General features: G+C 41.8%; 1 protein-coding gene across 12 annotated transcripts in view; it reads right to left on the reverse strand.

The window, feature by feature from the left end:
• The window catches only part of LOC144603520 (serine/threonine-protein kinase WNK1-like), a 109,492-nt gene extending 82,461 nt beyond the window's left edge, over window positions 1-27,031 (reverse strand). For all 12 annotated transcript variants that reach the window (XM_078416818.1, XM_078416819.1, XM_078416821.1 and 9 more), the window contains exons 1-2: window positions 25,217-27,031; window positions 2,082-2,254 (exon numbers count right to left, since the gene is read on the reverse strand). In XM_078416818.1, the coding sequence (XP_078272944.1) occupies window positions 2,082-2,254; window positions 25,217-26,032 (989 nt within the window). In that variant the 5' untranslated portion in view covers window positions 26,033-27,031. The remainder of the gene's footprint in view (window positions 1-2,081; window positions 2,255-25,216) is intronic.

The following is a 27,031-nucleotide window of genomic DNA, read 5'->3' on the forward strand; positions in this document are numbered from 1 at the left end:
ACTATCCTACACACTAGGCTTAATTTACAATCTTTACCAAAGTAAATTAACCTGCAAACTTGCACGTCTTTGGAATGTGGGAAGAAACTGGAGCACCCAGGGAAAACCCACGTGGTCACGGGGAGAACGTATAAAATCTGTACAGACAGCAACCGTAGTCAGGATCGAACCTGGGACTCTGGCGCTGTAAGGCAGCAACTCTGCCACTGCACCACAGCACCCAAACTTACAATTTAAAATGAATCTGAGGGCTAACATTTTCACTTAGAGGGTGATGGTATATGGAACAAGCTGCCAGAGCAGGTAGTTGAGGCAGGTGCTATAACAGCATTTAAAAGACACTTGGATAGGAAAGATTTAGAGGAAAATGGGCCAAATGCAGGCAAATGGCATTAGCTTAGATGGGGCATCTTGGTCAGCATGGACGGTTGGGCCGAAGGGCCTGTTTCTATGCTATATGACTCTATTCCAAGAAAAAGACAGCCATAGCTCAAGCCAATGCATGTTCCCATAGCTATGCCTTCGATTTGGAGAAAGGGAATAAAGTCGTTCAATGTAAGCAAGTGTTCAGCCAGATGGAGTAGCAAAGGAAAGGGGCAAGTTGGGCACCTGTTCAAGGGATAGCAAAGAAACCCTCAAACATTAGGGTGGGGCAGGTGGAAAAGAGACGGGCAAGCAGATGGGGTAGGATCAGCACAGGAAGGGCCCACTATTGGATAAAGTAATAGGCATAGATAAAATGTAGTCCAAGCACAAGTAAAAGCAGGAGAGGAATAAGCATCAAATCCGACTGTCATTTTTAATTCCTGTCTGGCTCTAAGTAAGTTGTTAAAGGTCTGTAAGATGGCAAAATGTGCAGTGATCATGCTAAAAAAAAAATTTAATTGAGAGAGTTCAAAACAACTGTTGGTGCAACTGTTCAAGCTTCTGCTTTGCAGTTTTGTGTGAACTTGTACATTCTCCCCATGATTGTGTGGGTTTTCAGCCACATCCCTAAGAAAATTAGTCCCTAATGCAGAACATTGTCATAAGAAAAACATCAATGGGCAATTGTTGAGCATCTAAGAGATAAAAAATTGTAGGGGTACAGGAAAACAAGGGAGAATTGGAGAAATTAGTCGAGTCTGCTGGGAGCAAGCATGGACATGATGTGCCAGATGGCCTCATTCTGTGCAGTAATAAGGAACAGGCTGAATAACCACAGATTGATTTGGCAGATTGAAATTATCATTAAAAAAGGCAGTAAGTCAGATTACTTTTTTAAAGCAGGAGCACTTCTAATATTTTTAAGGAAATAATAATGAAAGGTCTGTGAAGCCAGTGTATTTTTTGCAAAGTCTATTGCAAGGTCCTGCATGGCAGACTGATTCGGCGAAAATAAACCTATGAATTCCAAGCACAAGAGAACATTTTGATTTTTTTTAACTGGCTCAGTTGGAGTAAACAAAGGAAAACATTAATGCAAGTTTTCGTGATTGCCAAGTTCAGTGGAACTCTATATTGAGTTTCATGATTTTGGTTATATATCATAATGACCTGAATTTAAACATAGGGACAATGATGTAATGTTTGCTAATGACACTAAACTTGGCAGTATACTCAACAGTGCAGAATAAAGTTCTAGGCTGTAGGAATATATCAATAGATTGCTTTGGTGCTTTGGTGGGTAAGCGTGGTAAATGAGTCAAGAAAGTCAAGATAGACTGACAAGGATTTTAGATAAGTGATTTGCCCATGGCACCTACAAATAGCAGTATCGATCCATCCAATGTTTATTCATGTAAAAGTTTCAATGTTCAACTACAACAATTTTAATTTATCTTTAAAAACATGCAGAACTGTCCTCAGAAAAAGAACATGTAATTAAAGATAAACAGGAAAAAATACACATTAGATCAGTCACTATCAGAAGTACATGTTCCTGCCAATTATTCCGCATCACAACCAAAATTATCAAATATGCTGTGAATTTCCAGTATTTAAATGTCTTTTTTAAACACAAGCTGTGCATAACAAGCAAATAGTCAAACATGCTTGAATCAGAAGCAACAAATGCCAATTCAATTTAAAACTGCACTTACGTTTTCAGAGTACCAGACGTCATTAGTTCAGTCACCAGCACTATACATTTCTTTCCTTTTAACGTTGATTCCCAAGAATCATAAAATCTGACTATATTTGGATGTTGCAAGCCTTTCAACATTTCAGCTTCTTCTTTAAACCGCTGCCTTTCTGATTTTGACAATTTTCGGTCCTGTTAATAGAAAGCATTAATAAAGATTGTATCAACAGCAAATCAGTAGATTTGAAGGCAGATATGTAAACATTTCCATTTCCAACGTATAAAGATAATACGTGGTGTTCTTGGAAGGCAGGTTTGTTATCTATATCCTTTCACAATGAATGGATTGTTTATTAATAAAGCTCAATGGGCAGTCAAAATACTTGCTGGGGAAACAAACACAGTGAATGAACTATAGCATGGAAAAATAATTATTGTGGTGCAGTTTGGTTACACTTTATTAGGCAACTAAAGTGACTGGCAATAGTGCAGTCTATAGAATAGAGGGGATGTGAAATTTAAATATAGGAGGTATGATTAGCCGGATTGTCAATGACATGAAAATTGGTGTTGCTGATCCCGAGGGTAGTCTTGGGCTACATGATAATATCGATCAGTTGATAAGCTGGATAGAGCAAATGTGGATGGAATTTAATCTTGTTAAGTCCAAAACGATGTACTTTGTGATGGCTAACATGGGTTGCACATATAGAGTGCAGGGTGGGACACCAGAAAGTATTGAGACACAGAAAAATAATGGTTTGCAAGTCCAAAGATCCCCTAATGGTGGCTGCAGAGATGAATAAGGTCGGTAGAAATGCAGGATATTCACGTTCGATGGCCAGGCAATGAAATGAGACCCAGGAAGTTAAGATAAAATTTTATAAAACACTGAAAAGTACTGCGTGCAGTTCTGGATGCCACATACAAGGATATAATACACTGAAGGTACAGTGATTTATTATCCCAAGATGTTGCCCGGTATAATAAATCACAAGAAAATAAACTGAAATAATCTTCAAACTCCTCAGAAATTTTTTATTTACAATAAATACGAGTGGTTTTCCAACTGGCCATAAAAACACAGTGAATTGCACACTGCACGGGAAACTATATTAAATATAAACCATGGTATTAATTTAGAACCATTATATAGAGAAAAGGAAATATTTTTTGTATGAAGATGACTTCAGCATTCTTACCTGCCACATCTGAGAATAGATCTTCGAATACTATTTTAATGCAAAGGGCAACAAACTAATCCTGGAAGACTACTTCTAACCCCAAAGCCTGTCACATCAAAACTAGTTCAAGAACAGCAGTTATATCATACTTCTGTTTTACATCGCCCAAACCCCATTATTAATCTCCTACCCACATAAAACCAATCCAATTCTTAAATTACATAAAAACAATCAATTTCTAGAATTGGAAAGTTCAAATCTACCTTTCAAAGTCAGGAAGGGCACTCCATCATTTAGTAAGTAACTAGGCACCTCTGGGGTAGACAAAAACTTCACCTGACATTGTTCTCCAAGTTGAGCTTTTTTCCCCACATCATCTCTCCCCACCCCCCCAAGTGCATTATGTTTAGAAAGGTAAAACGGCACAGTATTTATGTATAGGAAGGAACTGCAGATGCTGGTTTAAACCAAAGATAGACACAAGAAGTTGGAGTGACTCAGCGAGTCAGACAGCATCTCTGGAGAAAAGAAATTGGTGACGTTTCGGGTCGAGATCCTTTATCAGGATGCATCACAGCTTGGGTGGGGAACAGTTCCATCCAAGACTGCAAGAAATTGCAGAAAATTGTGGACACAGCCCAGACCATCACACAAACCAACCTTCTATTGACTCAATTTATACCTCATGCTGCCTCGTCAAGGCCAGCAACATCGTCATGGACGAATCGCATCCTGGCCACTCCCTCTTCTCCCCTCTCCCATCAGGCAAAAGGTATAGGAGTGTGAAAACACACACCACCAGACCCAGGGACAGTTTCTTCCCAGATGTTATCAGCCAACTGAATCATCCTACCACAACCAGAGAGTAGTCCTGAACTACTACTACTACTACTACCACTTACCCTCAGACTATCCTTGATCGGAATTTGTTGGCTTTACCTTGCACTAAACGTTATTCCCTTATCATGTATCTATTCACTGCAAATGGATCGATTGTAATCATGTATTGACTTTCTGCTAACTGGTTAGCATGCAACAAAAGCTTTTCACTGTACTTCAGTACACGTGACAATAAACTAAACAAACTTCATCAGGCAGTATTTATTTGTTTAATGTTGATTTTCAGCAAAAATATCAAATTTTTGCATATTATTTCTTAAATAAATCTGAAAAGCATGCTTTGTAATCGCCAGAAAGCATATTGCCCTTTACAACTGTTTCACATTCACCGTCCTCATTGTGCACGAGGAGCAAGGGCACAGATTTCTCAAATATAAAAACTGCAGATAACATCAAGTCCCTCTCTTTGTACCCAATACACAACCCTCCCTCTCCGAAAAACATAAAAATGACGGATAATATCCCAAAAAACAAACACATTGAAACGTTGAAATACCTCAAAAGGAAATTATATTAGCTAACAAACTACTTGCATTGAATATTACAAACAGTGATAGGACTTGAAATCACAAGGAGCAAAAATTTAGTTTTCAATCAGAAAAGTGCACACCAGGCCACAACTTGAAACAAAGGGTCTGGACACTGATCATAGTATTTATACAAACTTCTGCCCATCCACTCCTCACCTGGATCTGTCCATCACTGGCTAGCTCCTACTGCACCCCCGACACAAGCATTATTAGATTATCTGTCACTTATCTCACCATTCACAACTGCCTCTTGAAAATTATCAATTTGGTATTGGTTGCCACGTACACAGATACAACATTCTTTGTTTTGCATGCTAGTCAGACGGTGCTGGCTCGAAGAACCGAATGGCCTACTCCTGCACCTATTTTTCTAAATCATATCATACACAAGGACACCAAGTAGTGCAAAAGAAAAAAAATAAACAAAGTGCAGAATATAGTATTGCTGATACAAAGTAAGTGCAAATACAAAAGTATGGATAGTAAATTGGAAATTCATCCCAATTATAGGAGAGATTCGTTCAAGTCTGATAGCGAAGGCAAAATAAAGTGTTCTTGAATCTTATGACACATGCTTTCAGCTTTTTGTATCTTTTACCTGACAGGAGAGAGGTGGAAGAGAGAATGACCAAGCTGCAAGTTGTCCTAGATTATGGTGGCTGCTTTCCCGAGGCAGCATGAAGCATAGAGAGAGTTGATGAGGATGGGGTGTGGGGGGGGAAGAGAAATTTGAAGGCTTGTTTGTGAGGTGGACTGTGCTGCATTCAAAACTCTGCAATTGCTTGCAGTCTTGGGCAAAACAGTGCCATACCATTAAATAAGCTCCTATGGTGACCACACTTTAGTCAAGAATCAAGAGTGTTTGTCATATGCATGGAAACTGAACAATGAAATTCTTACGTAGACACAAAATACTGGAGTAACTTAGCGGGTCAGGCAGCATCCCGGGAGAGAAGGAATGGGTGACGTTTCGGGTCGAGACCCTTCTTCAGACATAATGAAATTCCTACACATAATGAAATACTTCAGCCAGCCAGAACATGAATAATTTAGGAATTCTTGTGTTAATAAAATTTCATTTCACACACATAATTTGTATGCAATTTTCTCCAAACATTGGTTCTAAACAGAGGAAGCACATGTTTAAATATTTTTTTTTGTGTAAATTGACTTTGGTGGCTAGACCCATTGCTGACGACATTTGACTATTATAACCTTAAGTCTTTCATTTTGCGTTTTGCCAAGTACTGCAAGCCTGATTAAGCAATTTTGAATATTTGAAGAATTAAGTTGATGTCCTGAATTAATTCATGATGGATCTTTTGTAATGACGATGATACTATTCTTGCTATTGAGGGAGTGCAGCGTAGCTTCACCAGGTTAATTCCTGGGATGGCAGGACTGACATATGATGAAAGAATGGGTTGACTGGGCTTGTATTCACTGGAATTTAGACAGATGAGAGGGGATCTCATAGAAACATAAAATTCTTAAGGGATTGGACAGGCTAGATGCAGGATTTTTTTCCCGGATGTTGGGGGAGTCCAGAACCAGGGTTCACCATTTAAGAAAAAAGGGTAAGCCATTTAGGACTGAGATAATGAAAAACATTTTCACCCAGAGAGTTGTGAATCTGTGGAATTCGTTACCACAGAAGGCACTGATGTTTTCAAGTGTTAGATTTAGTTCTTGGGGCTAACATAATCAAGGGATATGGGGAAAAAGCAGGAACGGGATACTGATTTCGGATGATCAGCCGTGATCATATTGAACGGCGGTGCTGGCTCAAAGGGCCGAAATGGCCTTCTCCTGCACCTATTTTTCTATGTTTCCACGAATAACACACAGACCAAGGATTAAAGAGCAGCACACCATACCTTCTTCAGCCCATAAAATCTCCATACAGATAGAGATGCAGACCAGGCAAGCACATTTCCCAAAATCAGGGTAGCAGTTAACAAATAATGAGCTTATTTCAACTTTGGACCCCCATTAAACAAGAAAAATTGATCAATTTAAACATTTCAGAAAAAATAAACTTTTTCCCGGCATCTCCTAAGCTATCGATATTTTTTTGAATAACAGTAAATACTATGTGTCAGTGTCATATACTGCACACTACCCTCAAAAAGGAAACAGAGAGAAGTGAAAGTAGAGAGGAACAATGGACACCATATTAAAAGGCAGAATTTTTATTAGGAAAGTGAAGTGGGGGAAGAAAAAAAGAAGAAACAGAATCAAGATTCACCCTACATCTGGAGTTCATTCTGGCTATACCAGTGGATGTCAGTGAGCATGGAGATGTTAACAGCCTTGGAATCTCAGGACATAAAAACTAAGATGTAAACAATTAAGCATGCATGCTTTGGTTCACAGATAAAATTTGATTAATTAAAACACATCAGTTTTGGCTGGAGGGATATGTACTTTTTAAGCAAATCATGTTCCCCATTTCAAATCAGGAATTGGTCCAAATCCTTTAGAGATCAGTTGAAAGTTTGCATTATTTGCACAATCTAATAATTTGAAAGAAAAGGACAGCAGAGCTCAGAAATGCAGGCCAATACATATTGTACAACAATTTGGAAAGTCAATATTAAATGTTTGTTTTATGGGAATTAATAAAAGTAGAGGCGTTATGCTTTAGTTATAATCTTATGTTACAATCCCTTGAAAGCAAAGATAACTTGCTTCTACTCTGGTTATTGTGGAGTGGAAGTTGCCTGTGCTTAGTTTCTTTTAATGTGGGATAGCCATTGCATGTTGACTATACAGGCTTCAGGGCTTGGTTGATTATCATATCATCATATATCTACAGCCGGAAACAGGCCTTTTCGGCCCTCCAAGTCCGTGCCGCCCAGTGATCCCCGTACATTAACACTATCCTACACCCACTAGGGACAATTTTTACATTTACCCAGCCAATTAACCTACATACCTGTACATCTTTGGAGTGTGGGAGGAAACCGAAGATCTCGGAGAAAACCCACGCAGGTCACGGGGAGAACGTACAAACTCCTTACAGTGCAGCACCCGTAGTCAGGATCGAACCTGAGTCTCCGGCGCTGCATTCGCTGTAAAGCAGCAACTCTACCGCTGCGCTACCGTGCCGCCCAGAGAAGATATTTTTCACACCACAGGAGTATTATGCACAGTACAGGTTCTCTTTATCCAAGGATGAAAATGAGTTGGATGCTGCACATTTACTAAACCAATACCAGGAATTAAAGTAATAGAAAACTGCAGATGCTGGGGATCTGAAATAAAAACAGAGATGTTGAAAATACTTAGCAGCTCAGGCAGTATCTATGGAAAGGGAAAGAGTTACTTTTTCAGGTTCTGATAAAAGGTATTAGTGTTTACAAAAATTCAGAACCTGAAAGCACTGTATCATTTTCCATAGGCGCTACCAAATGTGCTAAGTATTTCCAGTATTTTTTTACTTTAACACCTGCAGTGGACATGTTGAGTTGCAAAGAAAGATTGGATAGGCTAGGCTTGCACCACCTGGAATTTAGAAGAGTGAAAGGGTAGTTGATCGAAAAGAAGATCCTGGGCAGTCCTAACAGGATGGATAAAGAAGAAGAATTTTCTCTGGAGGAAGAATCTAGGACCAGGAATAACTGTTGGAAAGATAAGCAGTTACCAGCTTCGGACAACGTTTTGCTGTATAAGAGGACTTATTTTAAGCTAGTTCTTCTACTAGTTCTTCTACTAGTTCTTAGAAGAACTAACTATTACCAAGTTCTTCTCATTGTCTTTTGTAATTCTGCAAAACAAATGATCGACGTGGTTTCTCACACGCTTTCTTATTTTTGATTGTATGTTCATCATCACTTCAGACAAGATCTGTCGAGCTGGACAACCATACAGGCAAAATAAACGGTTATATTTACCAAAATTATGCATGAATTGTAGGATTAAATACCAAATCTTTTGGTTTTGTTCATATTGAAAGGGATAATCTATCTCAATAAATCGATGATTCTGATAAAGTGGAACCACAGTAACAAAAGTGATGATTCATAGAAATGAAGCCATTTAAATACATATTCTATCATATGTTATGTCTTTTCTAAAATAAGTATGCAGCACGTAATAAGCAGAATGATAGCATTGAAGGAAAGATGCAAGTTAGTTTGCAATCTAATTAAATTCATCATTATGGACAGAAGAACATTGGGTGGCAGAGTCAATGCAGTGGGCTCCAGGACCTAAATTGCATTGCGAATATCAGATATGGCAACAGTAGTAGGATTTGACCTTGGGGATGCAAGCAAAAGGCTAATGAGTGCAGAGGAATCTCAAACTTGCAACAGCAGTTACTGGTGGAGAGAACACAAGGTCAGAGCTGGAATACATGCTCAAAATTTAAAGGTAGTAACATATATAACATATAACAATTACAGCATGGAAACAGGCCTGTCCGGCCCTACCAGTCCACGCCGACCATTCTCCCTGACCTAGTCTCATCTACCTGCACTCAGACCATAACCCTCTAATCCCCTCTTATCCATATACCTATCCAATTTACTCTTAAATAATAAAATCGAGCCAGCCTCCACCACTTCCACCGGAAGCCCATTCCATACAGCCACAACCCTCTGAGTAAAGAAGTTCCCCCTCATGTTACCCCTAAACCTTTGTCCCTCAATTCTGAAGCTATGTCCCCTTGTTGGAATCTTCCCCACTCTCAAAGGGAAAAGCCTACCCACGTCAACTCTGTCCGTCCCTCTCAAAATTTTAAAAACCTCTATCAAGTCCCCCCTCAACCTTCTACGCTCCAAAGAATAAAGACCCAACCTGTTCAACCTCTCTCTGTAGCCTAAGTGCTGAAACCCAGGCAACATTCTAGTAAATCTCCTCTGTACCCTCTCCATTTTGGACTGCACACCATACTCCAGATTCGGCCTCACCAATGCCCTGTACAATTTCAACATTACATCCCAACTTCTATATTCGATGCTCTGATTTATAAAGGCAAGCATACCAAACGCCTTCTTCACCACCCTATCCACATGAATAGGGAACAATGCACAGTTATTCCCAGATCCCTCTGTTCCACTGCATTCCTCAATTCCCTACCATTTACCCTGTACGTCCTATTTTGATTTGTCCTACCAAAATGCAGCACCTCACACTTATCAGCATTAAACTCCATCTGCCATCTTTCAGCCCACCCTTCCAAAAGGCCCAAGTCTCTCTGTAGACTTTGAAAATCTACCTCACTATCAACTACTCCACCTATCTTAGTATCATCTGCATATTTACTAATCCAATTTGCCACACCATCATCCAGATCATTAATGTAAATGACAAACAACAGTGGACCCAACACAGATCCTTGGGGCACTCCACTAGACACTGGCCTCCAACCTGACATACAATTGTCAACCGTTACCCTCTGGTATCTCCCATTCAGCCATTGTTGAATCCATCTTGCAACCTCACTATTAATACCCAACAATTTAACCTTCTTAATCAACCTTCCATGTGGAACCTTGTCAAATGCCTTACTGAAGTCCATATAGACAACATCCACAGCCTTGCCCTTATCAATTTCCCTGGTAACCTTTTCAAAAAATTCAAGAAGATTAGTCAAACATGACCTTCCAGGCACAAATCCATGTTGACTGTTTCTAATCAGGCCTTGATTATCCAAATAATTATATATATTGTCCCTGTAAAAGGATGCCACTCGTAGGCAGAGTCTTTTACTATATAAGTTTATTAATGACACTACACATACATTATGCCCTAGCTGTCCGTGGTCATCACTGGCACTAGAGAGCGAGCTGGAGGTGGGGAAGTTACAATTATACCAGAGACAATGGGGAGTGGTTAGTAGTGGTGAGGTCACTATGTTAAAGGAACATGCACTGATCTACATCCTTCCTCTTGGAAACAAAGTGACCACGGCTCATGCGCTAGGCTCAAACTACAAGCAGACTACTCGTACACACCGTACCGGACAGGCGGCCTGACCACTCTCCCAGAGCGGGTGCGCAACCCACCATCCCCTCCGGTCGAAGGAGCAGCATGAACGGGTGCGGGTACAGAGGCTGGGGAACCAGGGGAAGGAGGAGGACTGGGAAGCGATGCACGCGCAGGCGAGGGAGGGGAAGGTGGCTGGGGCGACTGCGGATGTACCGGAGCAGGAGGCACATCAGGCACCGCGGACTGGACGGGAGGTGAATACGGGATCGCGGGAGGCGGTGCAGGCTCGTTTACCAGCATCAGGTGCTGGCGGGTACGACGGTACACGGTGCCCTCGTAGTTGACCAGGTACGACCGTGGAGAGTCAGCATTGCCGACGACCACGGCCAGCCGGTGGTGACCGGAGGTCGACTCCATCCGGACAACCTGGCCAGCGAACAAAGGTGGAAGGGGACGGGACGACCTGTCAAAGGAGCGCTTCTGAATGAGCTGCTTTTCCATTAATTTTCCCACCACAGACGTCAAACTAATAGGTCTATAATTGCTAGGTTTACTTTTAGAACCTTTTTTAAACAAAGGCACAACATGCGCAATGCGCCAATCTTCCGGCACCATCCCTGTTTCTAATGACGTTTGAAATATTTCCGTCATAGCCCCCGCTATTTCTGCACTAACTTCCCTCAATGTCCTAGGGAATATCCTATCAGGACCTGGAGACTTATCCACTTTTATATTCTTCAAAAGTGTCCGTACCTCCTCTTCTTTAATCCTCCTAATTTCCATCACTACTCTACTTGTTTCGCTTACCTCACATAATTCAATATCCTTCTCCTCGGTAAATACCGAAGAAAAGAAATTGTTTAATATCTCCCCCATTTCTTCCGGCTCAGCACATAGCTGTCCACTCTGACTCTCTAATGGACCAATTTTATCCCTCACTATCCTTTTGCTATTGACATATCTGTAGAACCCCTTGGGGTTTACTTTTACATTACTTGCCAAAGCAGCCTCATATCTTTTTTTCGCTTTTCTAATTTCCTTCTTAAGATTCCTTTTACATTCTTTATATTCCTCAAGAACCTCATTTACTCCCTGCCGCTTATATTTATTGTATATCTCCCTCTTTTTCCGAACCAAGTGTCCAATTTCCCTGGAAAACCACGGCTCTTTCAAATTATTATTCTTTCCTTTCCACCGAACAGGGACATAAAGACTCTGTACTCTCAAAATTTCACCTTTAAATATCCTCCATTTCTCTATTATATCCTTTTCATAAAACAACAATTTCCATTTCACTCCTTTTAAATCCTTTCTCATCTCCTCAAAATTAGCCTTTCTCCAATCCAAAATCTCAACCCTTGGTCCAGATTTGACCTTCTTCATAATGATATTGAAACTAATGGCATTATGATCACTAGACCCAAAGTGCTCCTCAACACATACCTCCGTCACCTGACCCATCTCATTTCCTAACAGGAGGTCCAACACTGCCCCTTCTCTGGTAGGCACCTCTACGTATTGCTGCAAAAAACTATCCTGCACACATTTTACAAACTCCAAACCATCCAGCCCTTTAACAGAATGTGATTCCCAGTCTATGTACGGAAAATTGAAATCACCCACAATCACCACTCTGTGCTTACTACTAATATCTGCTATCTCCTTACATATTTGCTCTTCCAATTCTCGTTCCCTATTTGGCGGTCTATAATACACCCCTATAAGTGTTGCTAAACCTTTCTCATTTCTGAGTTCCACCCAAACAGCCTCCTTAATCGAGCCTTCTAGTCTGTCCTGCCAAAGCACTGCTGTGATATCCTCCCTGACAAGCAATGCAACACCCCCACCTCTTGCTCCTCCGATTCTATCACATCTGAAACAATGAAATCCTGGAATATTTAATTGCCAATTGCAACCCTCCTGCAACCATGTTTCACTGATCGCCACAACATCATACTTCCAGATGTCAATCCAGGCTCTAAGCTCATCCACCTTTCTTACAATGCTCCTAGCATTAAAATATACACATTTAAGGGACCCATCATTTCTTATTCTCAGTTTATTTCTTTTCCCTTCTTTCTCTCCTACATATTGGGTCTGAGTGTTTCCCTTTTCTGCCTCCTGCCTCACACACTGCCTATTAGCTATCTGTGTTTGAGTCCCTCCCCCCAACCGTACTAGTTTAAAGTCTCCACAGTTATTTTAGCAAATCTCCCCGCCAGGATATTGGTTCCCCTCGGGTTCAGATGCAACCCGTCCTTTTTGTACAGGTCATACTTCCCCCAGAAGAGGTCCCAATGATCCAGAAACTTGAAACCCTGCTCCCTGCACCAGTTCCTCAGCCACGTATTTATCCTCCACCTCACTCCATTCCTATTCTCACTATCGCGTGGCACAGGCAGTAAGCCTGAGATTATTACTTTGGAAGTCCTTCTTTTTAACTCTCTTCCTAGCCCCCTGAATTCTCCTTTCAGGACCTCTTCCCTTATCCTACCTATATTGTTGGTACCTATATGTACCACGACCTCTGGCTCCTCTCCCTCCCCTTTCAGGATATCCTGGACACGCTCAGACACATCCCGGACACCGGCACCAGGGAGGCAAACCACCATCCGGGTCTCCCGACTGCATCCACAGAAACACCTATCTGACCCCCTCACTATAGAGTCCCCTATTACTATCGCTCTCCTCTTCCTTTCCCTACCCTTCTGAGCAACAGGGCCAGACTCCTTGCCAGAGGCCCGGGCACCGTCGTTGCCCCCAGGTAGGCTGTCCCCCCCAACAGTACTTAAACAGGAGTACTTATTTCCAAGGGGTACAGCCACCGGGGTACTCCCTAGTCCCTGCCTCTGTTCCTTGCCCCCCCCTAACAGTGACCCACTTGTCTACCTCCCGTGGTCTAGGAGTGACCACCTCTTTGTAACTCCTATCTATAACCTCCTCACTCTCCCTGATCAGACGGAGGTCATCAATCTGCCACTCCAGGTTCCTAATACGTTCCCTTAGGAGCCCCATCTCGTCACACCTGGCGCAGATGTGGATGTCTGGAAGACTATCAGACTCCCAGATTCCCCACATCCGACACCCAGAACAAAAAAACTGCCCTGGCACTCATACTCTCCAAACAAAGCCCCGCGCTCAGTTACTAAACCTACCGCCCGGCCGCTACTCCAACCGCTCCAACCGCCCACCCAAAAGAACTGAGTGATCTCCTGGGAGGGGCGAAAAACCGGATAAAAAACCCAGGCCAATTTGGGAAAAAATCCGGGAAATTCCTCTCCGACCCCAAGCTAGGCGATCGAAACTAGTCCGGGAGATCACACAGGTCTTACTCCTTACTATCCCCACACAATCCCCACACACTACTTCCCAAGCAACACAGCTTGGTGCTGGCTGCTGCTGCTGCTGCTGCTGCTGCTGATTGCTGCTGGCTGCTGCTGCTGCTGCTGCTACTGCTGATACTGCTGATTGCTGCTGCTATGCTGATTGCTGCTGCTGCTGCTGATTGCTGCTGCAATGGAGAGTTCTGGTGCAAAAGACTGGCTAAACACATCGGAAAAGTGACCACGAGTGTCTTAAAGCTACAGTTAGCCATTTGTGTCAAATGTATCATAGAAACCTGCAAAGAGTGTGACAAATGAATGAACAGAAATATTTACACCGATCAGCCAAAACATTATGACCACCTGCCTAATATGCTGTTGGTCCTCCATGTGCAGCCCCATACGCAGCAGGGTGCGATGCACTGTGTATTGTGACACATTCCTCATGTGACACCATTAAAATTTTCTGTGACTTGTGCCATTAGACCTTCTGTCGGTTCGGACCAGACGGGATAGCCTTCATTGCCCTTTCGCATCGATGAGCCTTGGGCGCCCAACACCCTGTCGCCAGTTTGTGGTTTGTCCCTCCTCGGACCACTGTCGGTAGGTATTCACCACTGCTGACTGGGAGCACCCCACAAGCCTTGCCGTTTCAGAGATGCTCTGACCCAGTCGTCTGGCCATAACAATTTGGCCCTTGTCAAAGTCGCTCAGGTCTTTACTCCTGCCCTTTTCTCCTGCATCCAACACATCAACTTCAAGAAGTGACTGTTGACTTGCTGCCTAATATATCCCACCCCTTGACAGGTGCCATTGTAACAAGATAATCAATGTTATTCACTTCGCCTGTCAGTGGTCATAATGTTTTGGCTGATCGGTCGGTATATGTTGATAAGTAAACTATACAAGATTTCAGAGAATCCGGTTTTATTTGTTTTAGGATCAAGTGACATATTTAAAATGTTTCTCCTCCATCTCCCCTTATCTCACTTTCTTCACAGCGCAACAGACATAGGTATAAAATACAGCAACTTTCTGCAAAGATGAGATTTACATTCCCCAACACATCTAATTCTCATCAGAATGATCTGAGGGGCATCAATTTTCCTGGAGTAGAAGCCTTCAATAAGGAAAACCTTTCTAGTTTCCTTCCATCGTTATTCTTCATCACCTGGCAGATCTTAATTTTTACATTGAACAACAACTTCTTTCTCCATTTCCCTGAAATGTCAATAGTTTCTCACCCAAATGCTGCCACCTTATTTGCCAAGTGCTGCCAGCATTCCTTTTTTGTTACAACTTCAAAATTCCAGTTAACCCTTGATTGGAACTCTCAAGTTGCTTATAAACAAAAAGGTTCTAAAAATGAATCAGAAAAGGCACTTAGAAAACTATTTACACAAAATCCAATACATGACATAGTTACAAGATGCTATCCAACTGCCCTTTCTACTGCAGCTCTAATGTTTGTTGCACAAACACCTGGACATTAAGAATGCAAAGAGACTCCTGCTCTCAAGTGGAGAATAAATCCCATGGAGCTATTTCAAAGAACAAGTATTGTTAAATTCCTCCAAAACACCTATATTGCAATCAACATCACTAAAACTACTTTTTCGCATTGCTTTTTCTTTGTGCATAAACTGGCTGCCCACAGTGAAACTAAAAGAGTGAGGTTCAAAAAGCGAGGCTTCAACCTCAGATCAGCTTGGTTGTGGTTTTAACTTTTCTAATTTCAATGACATCTGCCTGGATAGGAAAAAAAGCTGCTTACATGTAATCTCCCCACAATAATCAGACACCATTGCTTAAGAACAGTCTGTCAGTTTCACCACAAGTGGCCACTGGATTTGACAACCAATTGCTTATTTTGCCACTTGTGCAATAATGCTCTATTAAACAATGCAACATCGCCTTTTATAGTTTTAACTTCCAACAAAAATAAAATTTATAGCAATCAAAAGACATTTATTTTTGAATATCCTGCATTAAACAAACTTCTATTGACAAACTCTCTTGCCCCCAACCCCCTTTCCCCCGTTGACACAATTGTTTTTATTATGTAATTTTCATCAATGCGAGGTTTCTTAAGAACACAACTATCACGTTATAGTAGAACTTATAGTAGAGCTTTGTGATTTTTCCAAGTGTTTCAGAAGATCTAGTTTATTTCCGAGTGCAATTTATATATTTAGTGTAGAAGCTTCATGCCTGCAAGAGATTTTCTTCTCTTTAGATGTGCTGAAATTAAGGTACACAGCTTCATCTACTAACTTAATATTTCAACCATATAATAACAGGCTCTGTAGTGAGCTGTTTTCTTTAAAAAAAATCAAATACACCAACCAAATTCACAAGAAAATCACATTATCCTCTCAAATCCTCTCTTAGCAATATGACAGTTATTTACAATGACCTTGCAGTACAAAAATGAATATCATAACTGCAGAGCACAATTATTATTCTCAATCCTATATTGCAAATCTTGAACCTACAATGATGATAGACAAGTTCACTCTTTCAGTTGTAAAAGTACATGGGAAAATCTGATTAAATCAAACATACCATTAAGTGCCCTGCTAATGCATAGAGAAAAATAAAACCTGTGATCAGAGCGCCATCTACCGATACCTTTAGAATGATACAACACAAAACCTAAGAGTGATTCCCAATCTTTTTGTATGAAAGCCATTCTTGATGACACTTGGTTAAAAAAAATCCACCATCACAACTAACCCTCTCAAAAAATGAAACAGCCTGATCACATTACATTACTCTCTTTAAGAAGATGGGGGCAGCAATGAGTTGGAATGCAGCACAGAAACCGGCCCTTCGGCCGAACTTGGTCCATGCCGACCAAGATGCCCCACTGACATTAGTTCCAACTACCCGCGTTTAGCCCATATTCCTCTAAATCGCTCCTATCCTTCAACTGGGGTAACTAGTTTACAGCAGCCAATTAACATAAATCTGCATGTCTTTGTGATCTGGGAGGACACCGGAGCACCCGGAGGAAATTCATAGGGTCACAGGAAGAACATGCTAATTCCACAGAGACAGCACCCAAGATCAGGATTAAACCCGGGTGTCTGGCACTGAGGTAGTAGCTCTTCCAGCTATGCCTTACCTCCTTTCATCTGTCAAGATCAGGACTGTCTTGTACATTGATGCTTAAATGAGCAAAATATAAATTAAGTGCTTTGGAACACCACAGCAAAACAATTTAATTAGCATTCAGAAATTCAATATGATACATTGGTACTGTATAAGATTCTAAAACTTCAAAAACATATTGTGATTTATGGTGAATGGCAGCTCTTAAATTCAAACATGGATTCTTGGAAGTGGTCCTATAGACAAAATAGATGTACAAATAACTAATGCCACAGGAAAGCAAAGATAATCATCAGAAATCTATGGATTTGGGTGGTAGGATCAGAGTTTGAAGGTCAACACTTTACAATTGATGGGGGAGAAGAGCAATAGTTGACTGATTGTGGTACCACGAGTCTGGTAAAACTGAACTCAGTTGCCCTCAAGAAAAAAAACGCACTTACACTTGGAGTCATTCATTTCACAAAAGACTAGTCTGAAGACAGCACGGTAGAGGTTCTTCAGGGTAGTGCCTTAGCATCAACCTTCCATTAGCAGGTCAAACACGGGGACACTCAATGATGACGCCAAAACCTTAATTCTATTTATAACTTCTCAGAGTTAAGCAGATAAGTGCTAGGCAATGATCACCTTCAACAGGAGAGTCGTACCATCTACCCTTCACATTAAATAGCATTACCATCACATAAATCCCAACTGTCTATATTCAGGAACTAGCCGTTGACCAGAAATTCAACAGGACCAGCTACTTAACTATGAATTACTCAAGCAAGCTAGATGCTAGGTACCCAGGAGCAACAACCCAACTTTGCATCATCACATTGAAGGAACAAATCAGGAAAGTGATGGAATTCTCCCACTTACCTGGATAAATGCAGTTTCAACCACACTGAAAGCAACTCAATAACATCCATGACAAAGCAGCCTGCTTAATTAGCCCCACTCACCACCCACACTCAATTACATCAGACATTTAGCACATGCAACCATGAATGCCTTTCTATCCACAAACTTGTGTTACTCAGCCAACAGTCTTTATTTAATAGCCAGAAACTTAGCAAAGTAGCCGATTACTTTTTCCTGAACTCAACCAATATTAAATTAACAACCAAACAGATTAAATGGGCACGACATAAGAGAATTACATGAACCTGTCCTTTTTAATCAATCCTTCAACTTATCAAAATCATACTGTAGTGTATTTTCAACTCGGGCAGGTCAGAGCGGTAGTAGCAATAGTGTTTTCAATTTGGTTAGGTTTAGATTACGCAGTGGGGGCCAATTCACTGGATGTTTTCAAGAGAGTTAGATTTAGCACTTGGGGCTAAGGGAATCTAGGGATATGGGGAAAAAGCCAGAACGGGCTACTGATTTTGGATGATCAGCCATGATCATATTGAATGGTGGTGCTGGCTCGAAGGGCCAAATGGCCTACTCCTGCACCTATTTTCTATGTTTCTATGAAAAGGATAGACCAGAAGTAAAATTTAAATTGCAGATCAAGTATAAAGATATCACTTAGCAAAAGTGGAGAGAGCCACAGTAAACACCATCACAGTGATCAAAGATATTCAAAGAGGAGTTGGAGTCAGAGTATATATGCCCCCAGTCAAAAACATGGCAGAATTCTCAATACAAATCTCAGCTTGCAGCCCAGCGGTATGAACATTGACTTCTCCAACTTTAGATAGTTCCTCTGTCCCTCTCTTCCCCTCCCCCTTCCCAGTTCTCCCTCTATCTTCCTGTCTCCACCTATATCCTTCCTTTGTCCCGCCCCCTTGACATCAGTCTGAAGAAGGGTCTCGACCCGAAACGTCACTCATTCCTTCTCTCCTGAGATGCTGCCTGACCTGCTGAGTTACTCCAACATTTTGTGAATAAATACAAATCTCAATCTCTCCAACAAACCAATTGGATGGTCAGGAGCATACAAGATGGAATAGGTAAAAAGAAAACCCTGATTAAACTGAGAAAACAGATTAGGAAGGAAAAAGAGTGCATGAAAAATATTAGCAACAAAAAGGGTCTATTAAAATTTAAAACATTAACCCAAATGAAGACGCAGCAGATTCATCATTTTTATAAATGTCATCTTCACAAGGAGAGCGGAGCTGGTGAAAGTGAAGGAAAAACAATCACTTCAGTTGCACTCGTTCATGGCTGTGTCAGTCCTGCTCCCTGTACTTTTACAGTACTCTTAAGACGTCTTTACTTTTTCTGTCATTTTCCAACCTGCCCTCACCTTCACTCAATCTATTCCTTCACTCGTTTTCTGGACCTCCAAGAGGATAAATTAGCAACAAATCTCCATTGCTAACCCAAGGATTCTCAGTCATCTCAACAATAGGTCTCCTCCATTATCAGAGTGAGGCTAAACGCAAATTGGAGGAACAGCATCTCATATTTCGCTTGAGCAACTTACAGCCAGGTGGTATGAATTATGATTTCTCTCACTTCAAGTAACCCCAGCATTCCCTCTCTCTCTTTCCCTACCCCACCCAAGTCGCACGAGCTTCTTGTTTTCACCCAACAAAAAGGCTAACAATGGCCTGCATCCTTTATCATCGTTACTTTTTTGCATATCTTCCATTCATTGTTCATTATCTCTCTAAATCATCGTCCATATCACTCGTTTCCCTTATCCCTAACCAGTCTGAAGAAACGTCACCCATTCCGTCTTTCCAGACATGCTGCCTGTCCCGGAGTTCCTCCAGCTTCTTGTGTCTATCTTTGGTTTAAACCAGCATCTGCAGTTCCTTCCTACACAATACTTCTTCCAAACTTGCCTCCTACAAGTGCAGCCTAGGTTCACAAGATTGATCCCTGGGATGGCGAGACTGTCATATGAGGAAAGATTGAAAAGACTAGGCTTGTATTCACTGTAGTTCAGAAGGATGAGAGGGGATCTTATAGAGACATATAAAATTATAGAAGGACTGGACAAGTTGGATGCAGGAAAAATGTTCCCAATGTTGGGCGAGTCCAGACCCAGGGCAACAGTCTTACAATAAAGGGGAGGCCATTTAAAACTGAGGTTAGAAGTAGCTTTTTCACCCAAAGAGTTGTGAATTTGTGGAATTCTCTGCCACGGAGGGCAGTGGAGGCCAAATCACTGGGTGGATTTAAGAGTTAGATAGAGCTCTAGGGCCTAGTGACATCAAGGGATATGGGGAGAAGGCAGGCACGGGTTATTGATTGTGGATGATCAGCCATGATCACAATGAACGGTGGTGCTGGCTCAAAGGACCGAATGGCCTCCTCCTGCACCTATTTTCTATGTTTTCTATGTTTCTATGCAAGGAAACAATCTGCTCCAATGAGACAACCCACGTATGCCTCAGATGTTTTCCTTCTTCCTGAACTAGGGCTTCAAACTGCCAGAACTGAATAGCCCTTGACCGCATCTCACTTGCATCCTGCATCTCAGCACACACCCACTCTCGTCCAGGATAGATCATAGATTGTTAGTGTGGTGACATAGCGCTGGCTGGTCCTGCTATTTTATATGTCAACTAGACCAAATGGACCCGTTGGGCCCAAACCTCTCCTGCATTGGTGGAGCACCCTCTCCTCCTCCTCCTTCCCCCCCCCCTCCCCACCCACCCCATCCCCCTCAACCCCCCTTATCATCCCACACCTCCTCCCTTCCCCTCCCCCCCCCCCCCCACTCCATCCCCCTCAACCCTCCTTATCCTCTCTCCTCCCCAACTCGGAGATAGATTTAAACTTTAAAATGTGAATAACTTTAAAAATATAACACCGATTTCAATGAAACTTCTTCCATTAGCACCAAAGGGACGACAGTGAGTAAGGTGGGCCTAAAAGTATTGTGTTATCGTGTACCGTTTTTGCCTGTAGTTTAGGAACAAACGAACAAACGAGAGCTTTAGTATATAGATAGATGCCAAGATAGTCAGAATTGCCAATACGAGGATAGTTTCTATGCCGCATCTGCGCCCGGGATGAGGTGTTTCACACTAGGGCATCAGAGATGTCCTCATTCTTCAGAAAATAGGGCTTCCCCTCTCCCATTATAGATGAGGCTCTCACTAGGGCCTCTTCTGTATCCCGCAGCTCCAGTCTTGCTCCCACTCCCCCCATTCATAACAAGGATAGAATCCCCCTCGTTCATGCCTTCCACCCCATCAGCCAGCGTATCCAACAAATCATCCTTCAACATTTCCGTCACTTCCAACGGGACCCCACTACTTGCCAAATCTTCCCATCCCCTCCCCTTTCTGCATTCCGCAGAGACCGTTCCCTCCGGAGCTCCCTGGTCCACTCGTCCCTTCTTACCCAAACTACCCCATCCCCGGGCACTTTCCCCTGCAACCTGCAACCGCAGGAGATGCAACACCTGTCCCTTTACCTCCCCCCTCAACTCCATCCAAGGACCCAAACAGTCTTTCCAGGTGAGACAGAGGTTCACCTGCACCTCCTCCAACCTCATCTATAGTATCCGCTGCTCTAGATGTCAACTTATTTACATCAGCGAAACCAAATGCAGGCTCGGCGATCGTTTCGCTCAACACCTTCGCTCAGTCTGCCTCAACCAACCTGATCTCCCGGTGGCTGAGCACTTCAACTCCCCCTCCCACTCCCAGTCTGACCTTTCTGTCATGGGCCTCCTCCAGTGCCATAGTGAGGCCCACCTGAAATTGGAGGAACAGCACCTCATATTTCGCTTGGGCAGCTTGCAGCCCAGCGGTATGAACATTGACTTCTCCAACTTTAGATAATTCCTCTGTCCGTCTTCCTCTCTCCCTTCCCAGTTCTCCCTCTATCTTCCTGTCTCCACCTATATCCTTCCTTTGTCCCGCCCACCTGACATCGGTCTGAAGAAGGGTCTCGACCCGAAACGTCGCCCATTCCTTCTCTCCTGAGATGCTGCCCGACCTGCTGAGTTACTCCAGCATTTTGTGAAATAAATACCTTCGATTTGTACCAGCATCTGCAGTTATTTTCTTACACTAGTATATAAGGAGTGGATGCAAACGTTAGACACACAGAACTAGTGAGAACGGGTGATCGATGGCTGGCATGGACGGTGGGCCAAAGGGCCTGTTTCCACGCTGTATCTCTAAACATGTCCTTTTACACCTCACTATCCAGGAACCTTAAACACTTTCCAGATGAAGATTAATTTGCACTTTCAAATCACCACAAGGCTTATGATCTCCCCCATGTTGGAGAATCCAAGTGCAGACTTGGTGAGAACTTTGCAGAGTACTTGTGTTCAGTCCACAGATAAGATCCTGAGCTTCCTGTTGCCTGCCACTTCAATTCCCCACCCAACTCATTCTCTGACTTCTGCTTATTCATTGTTTTGAACAGGCCCCAACAAGTGTTTGAGGGATAACACCACATCTTCTATTAGCGTGTTTTAGGTTTCCAGAGTCAACACCAAATTCAAACCCTTCAGCTAACTTGTTTTCTCTGTTGTATCAGAACTGACCAGTTCTGACAGAACCATTTGACTTAGATTTGCTCCTTCCACTTGCATGGCCTAATCTGCTGACCCACTGAATTATCCAGCACTGCAACTTTATTTGTCGTCCTTTGTGTCTGCTGAACACTTGCTCCCTTTGCTTGGGTTCCTCGTTACCTTTCTTAAACTCTCTTCATTAACTTACCAATCAGATAACTTCATCAACAGCTTATCATAGCACACATGATAATTGGCTTTATTGGTTGAATGGATACCAGGACATGGCTGGAGAAATGTAAACAATCCTGATCACCACATTACAGGATGAATGCAATACCACTAGAGGGTGCAGAGGAGATTTACAAGGATGTTACCAAGCTTGCAAAATTTTAATTATGAAGAGAGATTAGCTAGGCTGGACTTTTTCATCAGTGGACCAAAGAGGGATTTGATCAAAGTATGAAAGTTATGAGAAGCCGAGAAGGAGTAGACAAAAAGGAATCTTGGGTTTTTAAAAATCTTTAAGCAAGTGGGCGTAACTGCCAAGTCCAACATTTATCGTCCATCATTAACTGCCCTAAAGTAGTTTTGCGGTGATCCTGTTGATGCTCCATATTCTTTCATTAGTTGAGAGAGTTAGATAGAGCTCTTAAGGATGGCGGAGTCAGGGGGTATGGGGAGAGGGCAGGAACGGGGTACTGATTGCAGATGATCAGCCATGATTACATTGAATGGTGGTGCTGGCTCAAAGGGCCAAATGGCCTACTCCTGCACCTATTGTCTATTATCATGGTTTTCAAAGCAGGAAGCTCTTGGATTTGGATCCAATGATTATAAGGAACAGTGATACATTTAACAAATCACTTTTCAATTAAGATGACAGTCAGACCCACCTGCTTTCCAATCATCTACCCTGGCCTCTTATCACCCCATATCTGCAGTTTTTTTAAGTCCATAGACTTGGATAACGTAATTCTGAGTAGTTGCAAATTGAATTTTATATTACACAATGAACATCTCCACTTCTGAACTTACAATGGAAGGAAGGTCATTGATGAAGCATTTCTAAACTGTATCGTATCCTATTTTATCACATATTTACATAGATTCTAATAATTACACTTAAAGAATTACAAAGTGTATCCTTTGCTTCAATAAATTTATAGCACCTATAAAATATTACAGGTTTTATCCGATGGCTTAACATTCAAATGTGATACCCATTTTTAATGTAAACTATCTTAACATCTCTAAATTGTTAGCCATCATTCTCATAAACATCACTTTTATGTAGTGAAAAAAAAATTTAGGAAAATATGATCAATTTATTATCTGTTTCAACCTCATTGTGCTAGTTTTGGAAATTGTCATGATGTGTTGCTGTGACTTGGAGATTTATTCCTGGCGTACTTAGTAACTTGTTCTAGGTAAATAGAATCTACGTGAGTTGTTAAACCTATCTTCCTCCTCCACAGATGCTGCCTGACCTACTAAATATTTCATGCATTTTCTATTTTGTGTGATTTGTTTATAATACGCAATGTTTTAACATTAAGTAAATAGCTTTATTACATTATGTATTATAAACAAATCACTCAAAATAGAAAATGCATGAAATATTTAGTAGGTCGGGCAGCATTTGTGGAGGAGGAAGATAGGGTTAACAACTCAAGTAGATTCTATTTACCTAGAACAAGTTACTAATACCAGGAATAAATCTCCAATAAATAAAGAGGCCTTACCCTCCTCCAGGCCATGCTGCTGATCAATACCGTCCTCTTAACCCCAGTTGTTGCCCTTGATGCTATATATATTCTCTCTATCCTGCACCCGTGAATAAGTTCAACAGAAAACAAGTTCAGTGATCCCCACATATAATTTTTTAAGGCATTTTTCAACCCATCATTACATGAGATAAGCCTAATAAAATGTTGTTACATTCATGCCTGTCTTAAGAGATCCCAAGACATGATTCTTAGATTAAGCCCCATATCTCTGGAGTTGTTCTATGTATCTATCCCTCAACTTAAATCAATAAAACAAGTCATCTGCCCATTCTCTCTCTGTTAATTGTGTGACCTTACAGGGCACAAAGAAGCAGACAATCCACATATTCACCCCAAGCTCTAGAATAATAATAGTGGTGTACAGCATTTAATCAGTGATCAGAAATGATTACTGAAGACCAAACATTTTAGACACCACAAAAAAATTAAAATGCAAAGCATCGTACTTATGATACCAATTCAGTATCTACTTTGGCCCACACTAACTAATGTTGGTAGCAAATCCAAAAACCTCAACACTACAGATCAACGTGGTGCAAGAGACTCACAATTCAGCTGGGAGCTTGGCAATTCTCATTAGAATTCTTTTTTTAAGTCATCTAATATTAATATATCAGCCATGGCCAAAACTACCAATGTTCACAAACCAAGAAATAAAGACAGCCTTCACTAAAAAGTAAATCTGGGCAAGATAAGGCAGAAATGAAAGCCAGGAAAAAGAAAAGCAATTAGTCTTTTAAATAGATGTACATGTAGGAAATTAAGTCAAACTTTCTCTTTTTCAAACTATGCTTTAGTGGCAAGCAGCGTGGACAATCAGACCAAGGACTGTAATAAAAATTGACAATGTCTTTGGTATTGCAAGGTTTTCTTGTCAGTGCTGCTGTAACTCGGAAAAGGAGGATCTTCATTATTCCAAATTGGACCTCCGATTTAAGCATCGAAGCTTACCTGTAATTCACACCAAGCTACTTCCACAGTCGTTTCCGTGTCGAGACCCTTATAGACAGTTTTGAACGATCCTCTCCCAATTTCTATGTCGAACTTCAAAAGCCTCCCATCAGGGGAAGTTGCAACAGCCTTTGTCTCTATTTCTTCATTATCCTCCTGCGCCTTTCTCTCTAGATTTCTTGCCTCTTCTGCCTCACGATTCTCCGCACTGTCCTCTTCATTGACTTTCGACTCGACCTCCTCTTTAATTGGAACAGCTTTTTGTTTTTTTCGGTCTTTACTAACAGCGATGCCGCCAGTTGTACTTACGGCATAATTGCAAACATGGACATCGGGCGAACGGATAGAGGGCCGAGATGGTTCATCGCCAATACCCGCGACCCTGCTTCCATCTTTCGCACTGCCATCGGTGCAATTTTCGCATTTTTCTTCTCTAATCACAGGAACTGCAGTAGAGACTGGGTCAACGGGAGTTGTTTGTATTGGAGGCTGTGTTTCATTATTATTGGTAACATTACTTATTAATATGGTTGCATTATCCGATTCAGGCGGAGAGACGATGATGCTGGTTTTACTCGGTAAATGGTCCAATGCGGTTACGTTGGAATCGCAGATCACACTCCTCCTAATAAAACGTTGGTGCTCTGCTTTGCTGTCCTTGTCCATTGTATGCCTCCGCCTCCTGAGGGAGTTGAACTCTTCCTTTTTTCTCATACTTACTCCAAAACGTTCTCCTATTGTAGTATCCGAACTAGAATTGGTACCATTTTTAGGAGGACGCAATAATGAGCCAATTTTGTCTGCGCTTTCTGACATTGCCACAAGAAAACAGATTGGCAAACGGCTTCAAAAAACAAAATGTAGTGGTTACTCTCTAAAACAAGATTTCAAAGGATAAGCAATTTTTTTAATTAACCACGAGGAGTCAATTGCAAACCGATTGTTTTTAAATACAAAATAACTCCATGCTATTTATGTGCAAAGGGTCGGATCCCTGGAACACAGACGTTCCTTTAAAAAAGAAACAAAAAATACTGTCCACCTCAGTCAGTTGCAATGCAGCGTGATAAACATGGACCATCTGATGTGATCCATCCATCCTTGATTTAAAAATCCCAAACTGCTTTCATTCAGTCTTAATTTCTCGGGAGGGCAAAGGAATTTAAAATGGAAAAGTCAATGTCACCAGCCAAAACAGCTCCTTTTCCCTCAATTTAAGCTCCAAAAAAATGATTTATCGTTCGCCCAAAAAGCACATTCAAAGTAACAATCCGTTTTACAACGATGTGGCGAGTTCTCTCAATTGCAGAACAGCGAATATGTGGAGTCACTTTTTTTTAAACATCGATGATGTAGAGCGCCACAACTGTTCCGTCAATGTCCGTAAAGGCTCTGGTTCCACAGCTTTCAAGATGGATGCGATGAAAATATTGAGCTTTTCTTAAAAAGTCAACAAATGATGGTAATGAGAAGGGACAGTCCGCACTGCCACTCAAGACAGGCCTGGGAGCAACAATAGAAATCACAGGGCAAGATCAAGCTGCCCGGGGAGAGGCTCTCACTGCAGTCCCTTCCACATACGAAACATCCCGGCTTCTTCTCTTCCAATGGAACTGATTTTTCCAACAAAAGAAAATCGCCAATATTCCACCTCGATATAAGTTCGAGCCCGGGCCCCCCGCGTGAGCTGGGGGGGGGGCGAGAAGATGGGCGCTTACTCCGTCTGTCAGATCCGAAACACACACGCTCTTTTCTTCCCAACTGTAAATGGCGGACGCGCTCTCTTCCACTCACTGACTGAGACCTACCAAGAAG

The sequence above is a fragment of the Rhinoraja longicauda genome, chromosome 20 (genome assembly GCF_053455715.1).
Source record: "Rhinoraja longicauda isolate Sanriku21f chromosome 20, sRhiLon1.1, whole genome shotgun sequence".
NCBI classification, from domain to species: domain Eukaryota; kingdom Metazoa; phylum Chordata; class Chondrichthyes; order Rajiformes; family Arhynchobatidae; genus Rhinoraja; species Rhinoraja longicauda.